This window comes from Erpetoichthys calabaricus, chromosome 6, assembly GCF_900747795.2.
Source record: "Erpetoichthys calabaricus chromosome 6, fErpCal1.3, whole genome shotgun sequence".
Taxonomy (NCBI): Eukaryota; Metazoa; Chordata; class Cladistia; order Polypteriformes; family Polypteridae; genus Erpetoichthys; species Erpetoichthys calabaricus.
The window spans coordinates 208810780-208832331 of record NC_041399.2 but is presented as its reverse complement, the minus strand read 5'-3'; the positions used below and the strand labels follow the sequence as shown (position 1 = coordinate 208832331).

General features: G+C 36.1%; 1 protein-coding gene across 3 annotated transcripts in view; it reads right to left on the bottom strand.

The window, feature by feature from the left end:
* The window catches only part of phka1a (phosphorylase kinase, alpha 1a (muscle)), an 81312-nt gene that overhangs the window by 14577 nt on the left and 45183 nt on the right, over positions 1-21552 (bottom strand). For 2 of the 3 annotated variants that reach the window (XM_028791560.2, XM_051928957.1), the window contains exons 19-27: positions 15701-15880; positions 12509-12603; positions 9813-9955; positions 7122-7278; positions 5762-5841; positions 3312-3390; positions 2741-2870; positions 957-1058; positions 139-254 (exon numbers count right to left, since the gene is read on the bottom strand). In XM_028791560.2, coding sequence (XP_028647393.1) covers positions 139-254; positions 957-1058; positions 2741-2870; positions 3312-3390; positions 5762-5841; positions 7122-7278; positions 9813-9955; positions 12509-12603; positions 15701-15880 — 1082 coding nt within the window. The remainder of the gene's footprint in view (positions 1-138; positions 255-956; positions 1059-2740; positions 2871-3311; positions 3391-5761; positions 5842-7121; positions 7279-9812; positions 9956-12508; positions 12604-15700; positions 15881-21552) is intronic. The other variant, XM_051928958.1, reaches the window with a different exon arrangement.

Genomic DNA, 21552 nt, shown 5'->3' with positions numbered 1-21552 from the left:
TCATTTCTAAATTCATTAAACAAACAAGTTGTCGCCGAGTAGTTGAGATACCGGCTTTTTTCAAAATTATTCTGAGTGCACCTTAATAGATTTTAATTATACATCACCAATAAGTGAAAAACAAAAAGAATGAATTACTTGCTTCATATCCATTTTGAGTTTGCTGATGCCAGCTCTTTCACTCTTTGTTGCGCCAACATTTCCCACCTCTCTAATTGATATAGCTGGACTTACGGCAGAATCAGTGTAACGCACTGTTATAAAACAAACACAAAGAAAAACAATAGAGTATTCAACTGTTTATACAACAACATACAAAAGAAATCTAACAGGCTAATGAAGCGTTTATCAAAAATGATTGATACACTCCAATATTGAATAATAACCATTAATTTATATAGCACATTTTATACAAATTTTGTAGCTTTATTGAAAATTAAAGAAAATATAATTACAAAGAAACTAAAATAAATGGAATACAAAAATGATAAAAATAACATAGAATTACATAATAAACTCACTGCAAATAAGTAATAGAGAAGGTAGGGTACTTAAGCATGGATTCAATTGCTAATAACTCAATTTAATTGCTATTAACTTAACTACATTACCTGGCCATCTGACCAAAACAAAAACTCCTGCTGGTGAGACTACTAAGGATTCCAGGATGGGGAAAGAAAAAGACTACAGAGTCCCCACTGGACACTTTATTACTCTCCAACATATAAATGTGTTACTGTGGTGGGTTGGCACCCTGCCCGGGATTGTTCCCTGCCTTGCGCCCTGTGTTGGCTGGGATTGGCTCCAGCAGACCCCCCGTGACCCTGTGTTCGGATTCAGCGGGTTGGAAAATGGATGAATGGATGGATAGATATAAATGTGTTAAGAACAATTTCTTTACAGACGTGTATTTATAGAGTGTTCATTAATGAAAAAAAAAAAAAAAAAATACCAACCACTTTTTTCCACTCCAAACTCCTTCCCACTGAGGATATGATGGAGAAGATTCTTTAGATCTGATGGGCTCAAATTCATTAAACTCTCAGTGGCTTCCTCACCTGAAAAAATAAGTGAAATATAAAAAAGACATACATAATATTCTGGAAACCATATGATTTACATGATTTTTAAGACAGTAAACAATCTATAATTATTTATAATTGGGTTTCTCTCTTTTTTTTAGCTCCTTTCATTTTTTTTATTCATGTTATAAATCACATCGGAATAAATTAATTACAAGTCTTACTCAAATCATGCTTGGCATGTCCTACCTATCCACCTAGACAGCATGCTAAATCACTGATACATACTGAAGGTTAGCAAAAGTTCAGTGTGCTGAATACATCAATAATAAACGTCAAATCAGAAAAACAAGTTTAGGACAGATTTAGTAGGATGTTTATAAATAAGCAATATGAATCTAAACCACCAGCAGTCTCATATTATATATATATATATATATATATATATATATGGCCTCAACATATATGTGTATGTGTGTGTAAAATGCTAAGGGTTGTTTGTCTATCAAGCAAGAACTCTCACATCAATGGGCCTTAGACTTTGATTTTGGTCTCAGTCAAGCAGCTTATCCTGTGACACGAGTATTGTGACTCATGAATTGCTCAGGTAGGCTACCTCAGCCACAAAATTGATCTTTGAGTCTTCCTCACGGCAAGTGGCAGTGTGGGTACATGGCACAGCTGACAGGAAAACAGCAGCAGTGTGGGCACAAAATAGTGGTGAAGGTACGCAGCATTACCGACAGGAAAGAAAAAAAAAAAAAAAAAACATGGTGAGCTCTGCCGACAGTGAACCACATTGCACAGGCCAAATGTCAATCATACACCATGTGCAACGGGAACTCATAAGGAAAAATAATTTGACTTGCAGGCCTCCTGTGCCATAATTTGGTGCTTCGGGTGCTTCACATGGCAAGTGGAGGCACAGCCAAAAGAATGGCTATGTGAGAATGTGGCATGTCTGTCAAGAAAAAATCTGTAGCGACAATGAATGGCAATGAAGGACACTGCAGCAATCTTGGTGGAGTGACCCGAGGTGCTGTGTTTCATGAGAGGCATTTCTTTGAGGACCTGAGGTCAGAATGTTACTAGTATATATTACTACAATACACTGCTCATTACACAGTGACAACCTTATTGGTTGTTACTCCAAGCAGGGCTGTTAGATGGATATTGATTGTCTAGCATCACAAACCACCTGAAAACAAGAAGAGTTATTCTAATAGAGTGTAAGTGTGGCATATTAACAAAACATGTGACCTAGTAAGGCAGGTGCCCAAGAAAAGTGTTCATAAGTTGAGTCTTGACCAGAGTACGTACATTGTGGTTAATTTGAGCTGAGGGAGTTGTGTGTAATGAACGATTTTAAGTTGAATTAAACCATGACTTAACCTAATGAAATCCACTTTCTATCAGGTTGACAAATTTAATTTTCAACAGATCAATGCAAACAATTCCAATGTATGTGAATTGTTGAGACACAGCTAAAGAGAACTGATGCAATGTTAGTAGACGTAAAGAACTATCCATAGGTAAGAATATGCTGATATTAGTTCATCTTGTTGTTAAGCATTAAAAGGAATGAACTTTCATGAAAATGCCAAGCAAAGAACTATAAAGAGGTACCTTCATTAATAAAAGGTGGTAATTTGCCAGTTTCAAAAAGGCAAAAAGAAACCCTTCACTATTCCTGAATATAGTTATAAACCCATTCTTACCAGAACAATTGAGTGACTGGGCAAGCTCAGTTGCCATCACCTGAATGATTAAGCCAATCCTAAGACGGAACATTTCAGAAAAAAGTGCAGGTTGTGTTCTGATGTACATGGCTAAGTAGACCATGATTTCCTGTATATAAAAAGCAAAACATATTAAATATAATGATTAAACTCAAAATAGTAAGTCTTATGTTAGTTAAAAGAAATATTTGAATGGAATCACTCCTCCAAATGGCACAGAGCAGAAAGCACAATTTATATTTGTGTCCTGGTCCACCTAGTGCCAAAATAATCTAAAAAATTTAACGGTTAGCAGTTACTGTATGTGGCACAGTGAACAAGCCGAACCCCTAACTTACATGTAATTGTCTGAATAAAATCAATAACACTAACACGTAGCATTATAAGAAAACAATGATTGAATAGAAAAATAGTTTATTCTACTAGGAACTCTGATAAACACTAATTAAAGCTCAATATAATATAAGCAAACACTAAAAAGAAAGCAAAAAGTTCATCATGTGTGAATGAAAAAAATATCAGAAAACATACTTCAATAAATTATACTGACCTGGGTTAGAACAGTTATGTTAATATCGTGACCACTGGCTTCATCAATTAATTTAGCAAGCTCATCAGGGGGCAAGGGTCTAAAGAAATACAAAATTTTCATTGCTTTCACTACACATTAATGAGATACTGAAAAAGCTATAAGGCAGTCTTTGTTAAATTAAGTTTGAATCCTAAATAAAAGTTTATCAGAAACTTAAAATAAGCACAGAGTTGAGTAGGTTATAGTGCCAAAAATGATTGCTAACAGAACGGAAAGCACAAATAGTAAACAATGTTAATTAATGAAACTTACCCTGACTGTATACTAGTTATTTTATACCAGGTAAACAATTGCTTACTATACTTTTATCTTCATAATATTTTTGTTACATACACATGCATGACATACATGTATGCAGTAGATATTGGTATCATGTACATCTATTTGTACTTTCGGTTCTATTACTATTCCTTTCTGACACTATAATATATTTCTGACTTAAAATCAACTGCATACTGCTGCAAATATTCAATTAGTTGGTCAGATTTTATGTAATAAAAATGATAACAACTGATACAGTTTATGCTGAACTGTGTTGTGTTACTGAAATGCCAAGCACTAGAAAGGATTCACAGCAAATACAGGCTGACTGTGGAGAAAGAAAAAAAAAAACACACAAAATTAAGTATATTCTTTTATTATATTTTTGGATACAGATTGTGAAATTAAATTTTTAAAGCACAACTGAAGCAGCTGTTTTGACACATAGCTATCACTCAGATGGTGCACATAAGTTATCACTTCATGGCTTTTTGTACTGTACATCTGAGTACTACAAGTATGGCACTCTAGGGCTTAACATCATAGCTAATAACAAAGGACAGCATGTCCTATTGTGTGTCTCAAAGAAAGACAGCTGTCTTTGAAACACATACCAACACGGAAATCATAGAGCATAATTACTGCATAACCAATGAAAAAACAGTTCTTTCAAAAACTGATATAATATTATAACATTGCTTCTTTAGAGAGTGTTGCACAGCTACCTCATGAACAGAAGCCTTCCCTGGATCAGACAACAGGTGAGACAAGCAGTGTTGTGGAGTAGTATAGCTTAGGACTGCAGTATAAACTCATCAGTCATTGCCTCTGAATCCTCGTGAAATTCAGCCATTTGTTTAATCTTTCAGTGCTTCAAATATAGTGGCAAAATATTAAACTTCTCGATTTAAAAAAACATATGCTGCAATGTAAATGTGCTGAAACACTTTAAAGTCCTCTTTTTTGCACTGGAGTATGAAAGGTTCAGTTGGTTCTAAACTGTACCTCATATAATTGGAGCACTGGCAGGGCAAGCATCTTAAACATGGTCAAATAATAAGTTAATAGTGAATTCTGAACCATCAAGACTATACTTTATACTTCAAGCCATATCCACTTCATAGTCACACATCCAATAGGGTTTCCACACAATAAAGACAAGTAATACTTTTCCATGTTGTGCCTTTGCTCCTAGCAACAATCCTGAATGGCTAATCTGATAATTATTTTAGAGTGAGCTCCTCATAAACCCTATCTGAAACTGCAATTTCCATTTAATCTTTATGCCTGCTTCAAGTTGGCAGTTTTGTTTCTCTTTTAGGCATTATTCTGCTCTTCCTTTTCTAATGAATGTTCATCACAAGTGACAAATATCAGCATAGATATATTATAAAGAGATGCCACAAAGAAGCAGTCTTTTAAAATAATACTACTGATAAAATTTTATTTAATAAATGCAACACTCAAACATAATGGCTTTGTCAGGTACAAATATTTTCACAAAACTATTAGGGAATGGCACATACAAGTAAATACTGGAATTAATACAAACGTATGTAGTGTTTAAATAAACACTTCACATAGAACTAGCTTTAAAAATAATGTTCTTGGGAGGCCTACAACCTTAGCACAGTACTATCCAAGAACCAAATACACAGTTTTAGAAAATTAAAGTATGGAAACTTCTGAAAAAACCCTTAGATTTTTGGTAATTTAACAATGCTAAAAATAACCTGTGGCTGTATGGTAATGTAAATACTGTAGAAAAGTGTAAGCGTGAAACAATGGCTACAACATACTGTATTCTCTGTCCAGTTACTTAGACAATTTTTATTGAATCTTCCTTCCTTAACAAAGATTTCAACATTAACATAGGTAGCACTCCATAGGTGCAAGATCTCCAAGGTCTTGAATGTTACAGCTTTGGATTGACTTTGACAGAGATCCAAAAGCAGTGGCAGAAAAAAGGTTAATATGCCACCATGCCGCAGGTTGAATATAACTCAGTCATAATGCGTGTCAAATAAGTTGAAGAACCACCCAGTTATAAATGACATTTCAGTAATAGGAAAATATGCAACCTGTAGGGAGATGATGTAAACTTGACCTTGAATTAATTTATGCTGTCAACAGTAATATTTACTCACGCTACAATAGTTTTTTCTCGGGGTTCAGGCGGGAGTCCAACAGTTAAATGCTTTTGGTGAGACAACAAATCTGAGCATGCCTGGAAAAGAATACAGAAAAATAAAATCTGAAAATGTCTGTACATGCAAATACAGCAATACATAAATGTATGAGAGTATAAAAGCAACTATGAGGGAAACAAATCACACAAATGAAAATCTGAACTGAACCTAATCTGCATGTATAAAGAGTATAAGAGAAAAGCTTACTACCAGCAGAAAACTGTATTTTCCCTGAGTGGGTACACAAAACTCCACATAGACTGTGACAGGGCTGTGATTCTAGCTCAGGTTCCTGGAGCTGTGAGGCAGCAGTAATATCAAACAGATAAGCTACTTTAAAAAACATGCATTTAAGGAATTTTGGATGACTGTTAATATAAATTGTCAATATTCTCTAAAATTCTTGCAAAGTGATAATAAATGTTTATTTCATAATTTGATGCTACTTTTATTACTAAACCTAAAGGAGGGGTTTGTATATAATAGAAGTCTGAGACAAAGACATGTCAGAAATTCAAACTTGACACACATGCATTCCTAAAATTGTCCTACAACGATTTTCAAACTAGAGAGAATATCAGTGGAGTCATTGTGTTCTAAGCCCCCAGCTTTGTTATGGATACAAGTTGAACAAAGACACAACTAGAACAAAGCAGGGAAAGGAAAGGAACAGAACAATACAGAAGCTAGAGAGAACCAGTCTGTAGCCGTGTTAAGCGTTTTGTTTGGTTTGCACATGAATTACAGCTCCCTGCAGTACTAGTACTTAAAGCTTTCTTTAAATTGTATTCTTGTGATATGTAAAAAAGGTTCACTTTGAAAGAACCGGGAAATAAATTCGGTGAGTAGTACACTAACATCTTCCTCACTGTTTCTTCCATGCAAATCTTCAGTACAGCCCATGGCTATGACACACTTCTTGCTACACTCAATCCTTCACTTTCTTTATTAATCCTTTAACATGTACATTCACAATAATAATATCTACCCAATTAACTGTGTAAGTTATTTCCTGCTTGCATGGTTCTGAGTTCTGTGATAAAGCTGAAATTGCCTATTTATAATCAGTCTGCTCTTTCCTAGTCATTATATACTACCCCTGCTTCAAGGTTGGTCTATTAATCATTTTGCATCCTGCAATGGTTTATTACATTAAGAGAAACAGCCAATATCGTCACAACACGACTTGTTTCATAGTGGTCCTTTTTCCTCTAATTTGCACTTGTCATGTACTTCCTGAGTAGGGTATGTCAAGGTCATTTGGAGTTCTTCCCCAATTTTAATTCTGCATTTACACAAAACCAGGATTTGGTATTACCTCATCAAGTGCCTCTACTTTCTTCTTCAGCATGCCTGAAATCATGCGAATGAGCCCCCACTGACGCACAGCACCTGCTTTATTATAAAGTTCCATCAGAAGTTCTCTAACACTTGTGCCAGGATGACCATAGAGCTCCGTGTCCCAATCAGCTCCTCTGAAGAAAAGAAAAGTAGATCAACTGTATTCCTAAAAGAATTAAATCATCTGCTGGCAACTGGGACCCAGAAAGTGCATCAGATGTGAAAATTGGCATAACTTGTAAAATATTCCTTTATGATGAAACACAGCATTGTGTATAACTGGCAAACTAGTTTTTATAGCTACATAGAGAAACATTTTACTAGATGCTTAAGAAAAACTGTTCAGTTACAAGTATTACTATTGCTCCATTAATTTCTATGAAAAGATACTGCTATTAGCGTTAGAATTATCACAATTTATTTATATTTGTACCACTTTTTCAGGATCCTTACTTATTTCATATTTATGTTAACTACTCAGAATAGCATTATAATATAAACTACTAAATGAAGCAATACAATTATTACAAAGGGAAATGTACTTTATAGGCATCTTTGCAAAAGTGGGTCTACAATATGTAGAGTGCCATTTTGCACCTAATGATGATTCATATTTTTTTGAGCAAGTTCTTCTTAGATGGTTTTTAAAGTATTGCAGTAGATGGCATATGTTTGAAAATCTTAACAGCAAACTCCCTCTTGGATATACAGGCTATTTATACTTCTTACAGAAGACAATATCATGAAATGCACCCACACCTGATGTTTGGGTTATAGACAGGTTTACTTAAATATCTTAATTCAAATGTTGGCTTGATTTTTTTTTTCTGAAGACACAAAATATCTGAAAAACATGCTGTTAGTTATTCAGTTGATTCACACCATTTAACACTGGAATCCCTGAAGCCTAAGAAAACACTCTTCATGCTGGGCCACCTTAAATTCCCTTGTTCCTCCTCATTAGTGTCTTTTGTTTTGCCAATGTGTCGGTCAGCACCGGCAGCAGACAGCCTGCTATCCCATTCCCCCACCAAAGCAGCTTTAGTCGTACACCAAGTTCTCCCAGCTCAAGTCTGTTTATCTGGGTGTCAGGTGCCTGGAGTTGTATAGCGTAAATATATTGTTATTTGAAACACATATATTTCAAGTGTGTTCATGTCTACAACAATCTGTGTAAATGCAGGATGACAGGAAATGTGAGGCAAGAAATCATGAACACACAACTAAAACAGAAACTTTTTTCATGTTCTACTAATAATTGCCAAAATGCTGACATGAAGTGTATAATGTGTAAAGACTGAAGTCCATATATCAAATAAACACTTTCACAAAAGACACAGCTATAACAAACAAGTACGCTTTTTTCAAGAATTTAACCAAAGTAAAAGAAATTGAGATAGGGTATGAAACACACACACACACACACACCTGCTTGGTTGGTGCAAAGGTAAGAACTGCTGTCTCCAAGTTGAGAGGTTGTGGTTTTGATCCCGGGTTCTTCATGAATTTTGAGTAGTGAGCGGCTATTAGTATTACTATTATAGAATAACAACATACGTTTGATTTAATTGAGTCTGCAACGGCCAGCGTAAATTTCCGGTAGTTGCAAAATTTAGCGTTTTGTTTATTTATTCACTTTTATTCTCTCAGTCACGTTCCCACTCACCCCGATCAGACACTGTTAGTTTTCAAATAAAGACGTACTATAACAGAGGTGAACTCGGATGAGGATGCTGCATCGGAGAAAGGAAACAGAAGCCTTCCCCGCAGGAAATGTCTACTCACATATAAGAACAACGCAGCTGCATCGGGCGTAAAGACGAAAGATGAAACCATTTGGATGCAGCAAGACGTTGGGCGTCATCCTGCCAGAGAATCTGCCACAAGCATGTCCTTCAACAAAACAGCAGGGCTTACAGAGCTCGCCAAGATATCATGCAAAGTCCTACTTGTGATTATGTTTTGTGATTGTCTTTACATAAAAAAACATTTATATGTTACTTATATAAAAGCCATTTCAATTGTTATTTACCTATTTACTTTGGTTTATTTACTTATCTCTTTACAGCATAAAGTCACGAGTAGACTGCAGAGCTTCCTGTGTTTGATCGACATGGGCATGCTGACAAAGTCCAATATCTCATTACATTCTGGGTCCTGCCTCATTTTAAGTTATTTTGTCCATTTTCCATAAACTCCAGTGCAGCCGGTGAGTGCAGCCACTTTGCTGACTTTATAACCTGGAGAAGAACCTCTTGAATAAATTGGGATGCTCTGAACCCATTAGAAGTGCAGGTAAACATGACACCTGTGGACATTATGTCCATAGGGGCAAGGAAAAAGTAATAATTCATTTTCAAATAACATGAGGGCAAGATGCTGATATAATTCATAAGAGATGTTTCAGTGAAAGCAGCACACACAGTACAACGAAGATGAGACCACAGAAGAAGAATGCAACAAAACATAAAAATCTATCAATACCTGCTTATGTTATTTATTATGGCCTATTCCCATGTCAAGAACTTCAGACTGGGCATGGGTTAGGCACAAATGGCAAGGGTCACAAAAACAGAAGATTAAAATTAGGTATTTTTACTGAAGATCATATGTAAAAATGATTCATATTATCGTAACACAGATATTTACATAGACAAAAAAGGCTTACTTGAGGTTAAACAAAATATACAGGATGTCCGCCTGATCTTGTAAGCAAGGACATTCTTTCAGCTGCTCAATGATTGCTTTAAAATCAATTTCACCAGATGAATCTTTTGGCAAATCCATTTCTGAAATAGCCATACGAGGAATCTACAGAAAGTGAAAATTATTATAATTTGTTTGACAATACAAAGCAGAAGATGAAGCACAAGTTTTGTTTTCAGTTGACACATACCAAAATAATTAACAATACTTGAAAGACAAAAAAAGTGCTAAAATCGGTAACAGTACTTTCTGATAAAACTGACGGACTTTTCACAATACAGTAATCCCTCCTCCATCGCGGGGGTTGCGTTCCAGAGCCACCCGCAAAATAAGAAAATCCGCGAAGTAGAAACCATATGTTTATATGGTTATTTTTATATTGTCATGCTTGGGTCACAGATTTGCGCAGAAACACAGGAGGTTGTAGAGAGACAGGAACGTTATTCAAACACTGCAAACAAACATTTGTCTCTTTTTCAAAAGTTTAAACTGTGCTCCATGACAAGACAGAGATGACAGTTCCATCTCACAATTAAAAGAATGCAAACATATCTTCCTCTTCAAAGGAGTGCGCATCAGGAGCAGATAATGTCAGAGAGATAGAGAAAACCAAACAAATCAATAGGGCTGTTTGGCTTTTAAGTATGCGAAGCACCGTGGCACAAAGCTGTTGAAAGCGGCAACTCACACCCCCTCGTCAGGAGCAGAGAAAGAGAGAGAGAGAGATAGATAGAGAGAGACAGAGAAAAACAAACAATTAAAAATCAATACGTGCCCTTCGAGCTTTTAAGTATGCGAAGCACCGTGCAGCATGTTGCTTCATGAAGCAGCTGCACAGAAAGTAGCAACGTGAAGATAATCTTTCAGCATTTTTAGACGAGCGTCCGTATCGTCTAGGTGTGCGAACAGCCCCCCTGCTCAATCCCATCATGTCAGGATCAGAGAAAGTCAGTGCAAGAGAGAGAGAGAGAAAAGTAAGTTGGGTAGCTTCTCAGCCATCTGCCAATAGCGTCCCTTGTATGAAATCAACTGGGCAAACCAACTGAGGAAGCATGTACCAGAAATTAAAAGACCCATTGTCCGCAGAAATCCGCGAACCAGCAAAAAATCCGTGATATATATTTAAATATGCTTACATATAAAATCCGCGATGGAGTGAAGCCGCGAAAGGCGAAGCGCGATATAGCGAGGGATTACTGTATACTGCTCTGTTTTATTTTTAACTAAAACTACTGGTACCATTCATTTTAGGAATAATATTGAAATAAATGAAAACACAAAAAGAAGTGTAAAACAGAAGTATTACAAAAACAGAAAACATATGTAATTTGTACTCAAGCAAAAAGAGGCTTTCAGACTTAATAGCTTATGCTGAAGGTTTAATTAGAAATGATCCTGGATCAATGACATGCAAAGCTTCTTACAGTTAATTTAAGCCACTGGTGATTAGCTAAATCATGGCTGTGTTCCCACCAAACTTCACAGACTACTTCCTGATATAAATATCACAGTGTGTAGTTCATTTTTGGTCTGACAAAATATATAACAAAATGCACACTTGACTGTCACTGTTCTTTACGATCTGCAATAATTCAATAATTCATATTAGAGGTTAAAGCCTTACTTCTAAATATTTAAAAAAAAGTAACATTTAAAAAAAAACAATGCTGCATACCTTTAAGTTGACACAAGTCAGTTGCTGCTTTTACAGATAAAAAGACAATCTTTTACCAGCATTTAAAAAAAGAAAGCCTTGACTTCAGTAGTTTAAGTCACATGGAACTCAAGACAACTAATATCTTCAAAATGTGTAACAACTAGGGTAAATGGGTGTGGGTGGGGTTGGTTAGGAGACTACCCGCAGATTTGATACGCTGTCAACAATATTTAGGCTTTACAATACCCAGAGAATTGGTTAGGTGATACAGTGCGACTGTGTCAGTAATCAGCAGACCATACAATAGCAATTATATTTTCTGTAGGACAGATTTAAGGTGTATACAATTACAGTGCATCTGGAAAGTATTCACAGCACATCACTTTTTCCACATTTTGTTATGTTACAGCCTTGTTCCAAAATGGATTAAATTCATTTTTTTTCCCTCAGAATTCTACACACAACACCCCATAATGACAATGTGAAAAAATTTTACTTGAGGTTTTTGCAAATTTATTAAAAATAAAAAAACTGGCTGGATGCACTGTATAACAGTGGTTATTTTAATACAACTACAATAATAACGTAAGTGAATTCTCTCACTTTTGCAAACACAAAGGTCTACTGCTCAAATGAGTTTCCACTGGTTCTCACTTTGATTAAAACAAATTTAAAATTTGATTTATTGAAAATTAAATTTAAATTTCACTTTGAAGTTTGTTTTCTTTATTCCCTGAATTTTCAATTATAAAAGTAATAGACCTTAAAAAATTAACTACTAGTAAAAAAAGGTTGACCACCCTCAAGCATCCCAACCCTGATGTTAAAATGTAAAACTTTAAAGTACTTTTTTTCATCAAGTGAAAATTTTTAAACAATTGTGCTTGAATAATCTCTTCATGAATATTTTTTCTTTAACAGCAATTTGTATAATTAGAGAGCAATAAAGACAACAAAAAAAAAATATACAAAATATACACTACACACACAAATATACACACCTTAATATCTTGAATTTTCTCCAGATCAGAATCCAAGAGGTTAAATGATGGCTGAGCAGCACGCAACAGCTTAGTAGGAATATACATATGTATATCTACATGAAAAGACAAAAAAACAGGTTTTATCCTCTAAAAACTGCACTGAACATAAGTATTAATAGGTTAAATCTTAATAACTAATCATATAAAAAATAAAACTGATCTACAGGGACCAGCCTTCTAATACTTCTCACCTATATACAGTATACATATAGCAAAGTTGACTCACTCACTCAACATAAACACTATTTCTCTTTAGTTAAAAAGCAGAAATTTGATAGAATGGTACATATCTCTGAGGCTAAGGATCTGTGCTGGTATCCAGAAGGTTGCCGGTTCGAATCCCCGTCACTGCCAAAACAGATCCTACTCTGCTGGGCCCTTGAGCAAGACCCTTAACCTGTAATTGCTTCAGGGGCGCTGTACAATGGCTGACTCTGCGCTCTGACCTCAAGGGGTATGCGAAAACTAACAAATTCCTAATACAAGAAATTGTATAAGGCAAAATAAAGAACAAAAAAAAAAAATATCAGCCAGTAGGTATCCACCAAGAAAGGCCATTTTGATATTTAGGGGTAAACTCCTCCCAAAAAATGAAAATCTAAATCCCCCAAAATCTAAAAAATACTTCTGGTGAATAATCTGGTGAAATTACAGAAACAAGAAAAACAGCTGACATTTTTAAATTCAATATTTATGAATATTATGTTATGTATGCTCTGCATTGGGAACAGGCTTTACGTAAATGAAGATGGAACAGAAGTGATTGTTTGTTGAAGCTCGAGAGAGAAATACTATACTTGAGTGAATGTTGTAAACAAATGCGAATCTTAAATATGTAATAATGGTAACAGGCAAACCTATATACTGCTGCATTATGAGACACTATTAATAGACACCGGTCAGCAGTGCAGGGTAGAAGGCAGTGTTTAGAGGGATGGCTGGTGGATGTAACATATGCAAATGCTGACATTCAGAAATTTTGATGGGTGAAAGCCTTGAGGCGAGAACGCAAAAAAAAAAAAAGGGTGAGCAGCACGGTATGAGCAGTCAGTGGGATGAAATAAGAAAAGCTGTAGAGAATGGAGCTTAAGAGGAGGATTGTTGTGCAGAGGGATTCTCAGGTGGAACTTTCTCCAAGAAGGAGGCATGCTCAGAGGCCAGTGCACTTAACAGATTAATGTTACTGTGTTCTGGGGTAAGAACTGTAGAGTAGGATGCAGAGACATTTGTGACATGCTCCAGGGCAAGGGCACTGGAGTGGGTTACAAAGACATTTGCAGTGTGCTCCAAGCCTGAAACTTCAGAGCTTTTTAACTGATAACCTCTCTCTCTCTCCCTAATGGAGGGTAACAACTTTATGTAAATAGTTCTCAGCCTATTACAGTTTTTCTAGTGTTTTGATTTATAATACACGGGCCACTGCCTCAGAATCCAATAAATCTTCATGCTGTGTTCAATTCCTTTACCCTACTACAGCTTTTCCTTACAACATATATGCAAATTTCACATTATTTCTACTGATTACCCATTTCAATTCAAAAGAATACACTTTACTGTAAAATTATGTTTTGCAATGACCCGAAACAAAAGCCAAGTCACTAGGATGAGCAGGGAAAAATAATAAAAATAAAACAGGAATTGATCTACTGTAGGAATATTTTCATCATAGACAACTGTTTATAGCATGTACATGAGTAAGCTGCTTCAGTAACTTAGTAATATTATTAGTTATTATTTACAGTAACGGATGTCTAAATCCAGAACAACTTATAACATATAAGGTACAATTGGTTACATTTCTTTAGTTTTTGCAGTTGGAGCACAGTTAGGTGAAGTGACTTGCTCATAGTCACACAGTGTCAGTAGTGGGATTTGCACCCAGAACCTCAGGGTCCTAGGTCCAAGCCTTATGTGGAATTAAAAAAAAAAAAATGCAAGGCAAACGTTTTCAAAGCAAATTAAATAAAATTCAAACAGTAGTAAGTACAGGCAGTCCCCAGGTTACGTACGAGATAGGGACTGTAGGTTTGTACTTAAGTAGAATTTGTATACAAGTTGGAACAGGTACATTATTTTAATAAATGCTATTGTTGACCAACTGTAACCAAGTGCTCTGCCAATGAATGATGGAGATTCACCTCTCTCTGACCTTTTTATTATTTCTACTTTATTTTCAATGGTGATGGTTTTTCTCTTCTTTACTGTATCACCAGCACTTGCATCAGATTTGTGTTTCAGAGACATTCTTGAAGGGTGAAGACAAAAGGTTAAGATGAGCTCTTCTGCACAGCACTGTACACGCTATCACAGCAGGAAGGCACCAGTCAACACGTCTGATGTACTGACAAGAGGCAACTTCCTGCTATGTGTGTAACAGTACAAGCAGGCTTGCTATTAAGAATGAATGGGGGCGGCGAGGGGCGGTTCATCACCATCCCACCTCACAGTCACCTCCACTACAGTATGCTCTCTGCAGTGTCCGCCCACTGAGAATGAACACGGTGCGGCCAAAGGCGGGTAGTGAATCGCCCAACCCCAATTCAACAGGCAGCCATTCGAGGAACACTACAATGCTACCCCCGTCACCCCATTCAGCCACAACTGGGTCACCGCTTCCAGCATTACCAGCCATGTGTGCTGGGCGGGCAGTGAAACGCCCCCCTCTGCTCCATCCAGCCTGCATCCAGTCAGGAGCAGTAGCTGGGGCGGCGTAGTGGGCAGGCAGCGAACCATCGTCCTACACACGAGCGATAGCTGTGGCCCCGGTGTCTTTGGACCACGGGTCACCGCTTGCCTCCGGGAGTCGCCCAAGGGACAGTACACTGCACAAGCATCGAAATCGCCCCCCCTCCAGCCACCGCTTGCAGCATCCCCAGGCCGAAGATGATGGAGTGGCAGTTACTGAGGTGCATGCGTCGCAGCTGCGTCCTCGTTCATGAGTCGGATGTCCATAACCTTGGGACTACCTGTAACAAATGCAAGCAACCATGTTTTCAAAGGTTTCTTATTAAACAGCTGAAGAAAGGAAACACCTAAATGCACAAGTTCAGGGGTATTACAGGAACAGATACATAAATCTGTTGCAAATTCACTATTTAGATGACACCATGTTTAAAGGATTTAATGCTTAAACACAGAAATTCAACTCACTTTGTATATTAAGTCCTTTTGCCTTGTTCATTAAGGAAACCATGTCCCGTGTTTGATGAGCTGCAGCACGAAAACGACTCAGACCTGCAACCTTCTGAACACCTGGAGGAGGGTGTGTCACTGGGGCGCCACTCTCTAGGAGATGATTTAAATACTCATTGAGGTCATCATATTCATCTCCTAGAGAAAGAGAGTTTCCAAAAAAAAAAAAATCAATTAATGACACAGAAAAAAAAAAAAAAAAATCAACAAAACTATATGTTCTATACATTTACCATGTTTTATAAAAGAAACAAAAATGTCACTCCCAATGTACAGTATTTTTTTTATGTTCAATTTTATATTTCCTCTTTTGCTTTAGAATTTTTAGGTTATAGTAGCCAATTAAATGCTTTAGAAATATTGCAATGAGTTATTAGTTTGGGTGAAGGACAGATAAAAGAGAAGCTTTATTTGTGTTAATTGTCATCATTTCAATTATGCAGCTACTTGAGAATTTGTCAAACCATAGAAGGACAATTTAGCTTGGCAGTGTTGAGAGAAGACATGCAGGTGGGTAAGTGTAACAGATCAAGGTTCAAAGGACACGAGGATATGGAAAAACAATGATCTGCTGTGGCGACCCATAACGGGAGCAACCAAAAAAAGAAGAACTCATTATGTTCAAAGTAGCACTCATTTGGCTTTTTTGCTATATTGAAGATAATTTGATTGATTTTTACATAAATTCAAAATGGGTGACTCAAATTATGTCCAAAAGAGAACCAATATTATGTATTTATTTTAAAACTCTGGGATACATGAAATGCCACATCTGAGACCATGTGCTACAGTTTAAGAAAACCAACAATACATGTATGCAAGGGTGTCAGATGGATTAACAACAACAACATTTATATAGCACATTTTCATACAAAAAGTAGCTCAAAGTGCTTTACATAATGAAGAAAAGAAAAATAAAAGACAATACACAAAATTAAAATAAGACGACATTAGTTAACATAGATAGGAGTAAGGTCCGATGGCCAGGGTGGACAGAAAAAACAAAAAAAAAAAAAACTCCAGACGGCTGGAGAAAAAAAACCAAAATCTGTAGGGGTTCCAGGCCACGAGACCGCCCAGTCCCCCCTGGGCATTCTACCTAACATAAATGAAATAGTCCTCTTTGTAGTTAGGGAGTCACTTGATGGGATGGTGATGGCCATACAGACTTCTGGCTTTTAATGCCTTCATCATTGTTGGAACATCATGGTGCTTTGGATAGATGGTGGTGGCGCAAGCCAGGATTATATTTATGATTATTAAGATTAAGATTCATTTTTGACTTTAATTAAAAATGATGCAAATAATTCATTCTTTGCAAGTAATCTACTTCAAGATGCTAGGTTTCCATTATTATTAAATCGTAGTTCCCTAATGCCACACCTCTAGCAAGCCTTGAGCTAAATGTGTACAATATAAGTCAGAAGCAAAATACAGAACGTAAACTGTTTCTGGGGAACGGTTTAGTAAAATTTAAGGCATATTCTACTTAAAAAAACAAACAAACGGATGATTAGTGTATTAAAAGGATTGGTAGCCGAGTGTGCATGCGACACGTTTTGATTACGATGGTGGCATTATTCTACTGTCATGTCATTTACTCATTGGAATGTAAATGTTAAACTCAACAAATTGTTAATAAAAAGGAAAGAATGTGCTAAGTTTGTGCTGTCCATGGTGAAACATTGCAGTTTTATAATAAACAAGGACACCAAAAATGCTTTTCAATGAAAACAGCTATCAGAAATATAAGGAATATATTTAATGGCACTATAAATCAATAAATGTGAAGCTTTTTATAAGGCCGGATAAGACTATACATGTTGCTTAACTGAACTCAAATAAAAGGAGAAATAAAAAAATGTCTTTAATGCATTTATCAACATATGAATAAAAAGTCTACATACTGTAGATACAAGCAGATAAAACAGAAGGAAACAAACTGAGACCCAGATGTGGCAAACTATATTTATAAATATTTAAGTGGACCACAAATGTTACATAAGCTACAATGTTTGCAACAAATAAGGAACTTTGCATGAAAGAACATTTACCTCATTAAACAGTAATTTGATACAAGATTACATTGTTGAAATGTTTAAGAATGCAATTAATTTTCTTTTCCTATCCACTTGAGATCTCCATGGACTTCAGTTACTGTAAAGCAGTTTTATGAAATCTCAAAACATTAAAAAGCCATACAAATGGAAAGAAAGATGAAATAGGAGATAAATATGCATAATGCATGATTGTTTCTTAGTCAGTGGCAACAGACCTCCACAATGAATTATTGATGCTCATACCCTCAGAATATTATTACTTGTGTTATATGAAAAAACAAGACTGTTACCTCTATTAATTAGTTATTTTTATATAGAGGAATGTTGTAGCCCAAAATGTAGGGCCAGGAACACTTTGTAAATGCTCCTTGAATAGAAAAGTGCAGTCTGAGTTATGATAAAGTTTGGAAATGCTCAATTTGATGACAGCAATGCCTTCATCATCCACCAACAGGATGTGCAAAATTACCCAGCTGGGCAAAGAGCCTGCTCAGAGGAAAGTCTGAGAGCATAGTACTGTAAAAGGATCAGTCTTTGATATGTGGCATAAATGTGCCCGAGATCCTCTAGAACCCGGGTGTCGAACTCCGGTCCTGGAGGGCCACAGTGGCTGCAGGTTTTCATTCTAACCATTTTACTGCTAATTAACTTCTTTTGCCTTAAGTTTAATTAAATTAACTCAGGCCCCCCTAGTTGTCTCTTCTTCCTTAATTAGCAGCCAAACAATAATAACGAGCCGCCACATGACCAGCTCACCTGTGCCCACCGCACAATATCTGAAAATGAAGAAAGGTGAAGGTCTTGGTAAGGTTGATCTCTCAGGTCACCAAAACATTTTGATGATGTTCTTAGAAAAAAACAGAAAATCATCACTTTTGGAAATGTCTGCTGTGTCAAAATGAGAGAAGCAACAAGCCTTGGAATTAAATAGCAGGTTTAATTACCAGCAAGTATCGGCTTCTCATTAAGAAATTGGTTGGAGTGAAATTGGTTGGTGTTTGAAATCCCAATTTAGCTGGTCATCTGTTGGCTCGTTTCACGTCTCATTTCTTATTGGCGGTCATTTAATGAATACACAAATCAATTCAGAGGACTGAATCCTTAAAAATAGGACTATTAAAATGAAGGGAAAAGGAGTTAATTAGCAGTGAAAACTGGTCACTGATTAGGAAAAGGGTCAGAATGAAAACTTGCAATCACTGGGGCCCTCCAGGCCCAGAGTTTGACACTCCGGTTCTAGAAGATGCAGCTTAAGACATCCCGAGATTCCACAACACTGGAAGGCAAATCATTATGGAATTCTCAACTTATACCAAGTGGCAGTTAAGTGTCAGGTAACCACTGCTCTTTGCAAGTAGGTACTGTACATTTTTGAAGAAACAAGTAGTTAAATAGAACAAGCAGACACTGAATTGTTAAAAATTTCTATTGCTTGAAAAGGCATTAGCTTTCTGAAGACCATTGAAGGACAGCTTATTTATAAATTTTTTTTAAAGAAATGTATTATTTACCCTAATCAGCCTATGGTCACCACTCTGGTATTTTTTACAGTTTCTGGAGATTTAATATTTTACACACAAAAACATATTACATACTTCAACGGTTTGACTCTTCATGTTGGTCACTGACTCTCCAGGGAGGCACCATGGTCTCACATTGAAACATCAACATAAATTCAAATTTGAAATGCAAAGGTCACATATGTACCTCTAAGTCGTGCAGTAGCAAATCACACACACATACAATATAGCTTGAAACATATAGAAGCATACATTAATTTAAAATGGAAATGCATCAAAAATTTCATCATGTTTGAATATTCCAGCCAGATATGCAACTTACATGCACACTGCAAAAGAAAAAGGTTTTCATCAGCATTAAAAAGCAGAGCATACTTACAGACTTTAAACAATGATGGATAGGATATTAGGAGCATGCTTGAAAAAAAACATTGTTTATTAAATGTTACATATGATGATTAGAAACAAATCTAGAATGTATATTTTTGCTGCCTTTATTCCTCCTTTTATGTATTTTTTAATATTATGGTATACAGCAAATAAAACTCAACCTGAAATATGTGAAATATGTACATAACCTACAGTTATTAATGCAGTATTATCAAGATAAGAATTGAAAGTTGAAACGTATGCTATCACTTTTGTCTGAATAACTATACATGGAAAATCACATACCTATCATTCTATTTTTTTAGATAGCTCGATCTTTTGACAGCCAAGGTGGAAACGGAGAAAGCAGGGAAGAATAGGTTTGTCTTTTTTCATCAAAACATTCTACTTCTTCAATGTATTTGCGGGATAATTGTAACTTACAATACCTCTACCATGTCCTGGATCTCTCCTTTGAGCATTCGTAACTGAATTCCCACACCACTTTAATTGCTCTAATCTCGGACCTCCATGGATTACCATGGTCCGTCTCTGTATAACCAACCACCTTGGGAACAAAACTTCATCTCTTTCTCTCATACTTTCAATAATATTCTTTTAGTCACTATCCACAGTTCATAACTCCAGGTGAAGAAATTAATCAGTAATACAAATTTTATCCAAGTACTTTGAACACTGACCAGTGTTATGATCTCAATGTCAAAACCTATGAAAAAGATCCTAAACTTCTTAAATGTTTACACTAGAAGCAGTCAATAAGCATGCCCTCATTCCCAACAATACGTTTTACCACTGAATTCAAAATGACCTGAAAACACAATTCTGCTGCCTGCTTGCACTTCAGGTTCACAACATATTTCAGTGTTTCTCAAGTGAACTAAAGCTATTTATTGTTGCAAATTACTTCATTAACACAGTGGATTTTAAAAAGTACCATTGAACTAAATGCCTCATTATAAACTGTGCCTTCAGAAAGTATTCATATCCTTTCACTTTTTTTTTTTTTTTTTTATATAACACATTTGTTATAGTTTTATGCTAAAATCATTTAAATTCATTTATCAAGCACCACTCAATACCCCAGAATGACAAAGTGAAAATAGGATTTTAGACATTTTTGCAAATCTATTAAAATTTTTAAAAACACTGAACTATCACACTCATACAAAGACTCAGAACTTTTACTCAGTACTTAGTTGAAACACCTCTGGCAGCGATTACACCCTGGAGTCTTCCTGGGTTTGACTCGACATGATTCACACACCTGGATTTGAGGATTTTTTGCCATTCTTTTCTGTAGATCCCTTCAAGCTCTGTCAAGTTGGATGAAGACCATTGGTGGACAGCTGTTTTCAGGTCTCTCTAAAAATGTTTGATCACGTTCAAGACAAGACTGTGGCTGGGCATCTCAAGGACGGACATTCACAGAGTTGTCAATAAGCCAATACTGTTGTCCTTGTCCTGTTGGAAGGTGAACCTTCGGCCCATTCTGTGCAAGTTATGAATGTTGCCTGGTTTCCTATAGACAAGATGCTACAACTGAGGCCAAACAGTTCGATCTTGGTTTCATTACAACAGAGAATCTTTTGTTTTTTTCACAGTTTTGCAAACTCTATTGGCCTGTGCTTTATGTCAGAGTGGCTAGAGTGTTGCAGGGGTTTACTCCTTTCTATGTTAACTAATGTTGTCTTATTTTAATTTCTTATTTGTCTTTTATTCTTCTTTTCTTCATTATGTAAAGCACTTTGAGCTACTTTTTGTATGAAAATGTGCTATATAAATAAATGTTGTTGTTGTTGTTGTTGTTGTGGCTGTTTTACTGAAAGTTTCTCATCTCTGC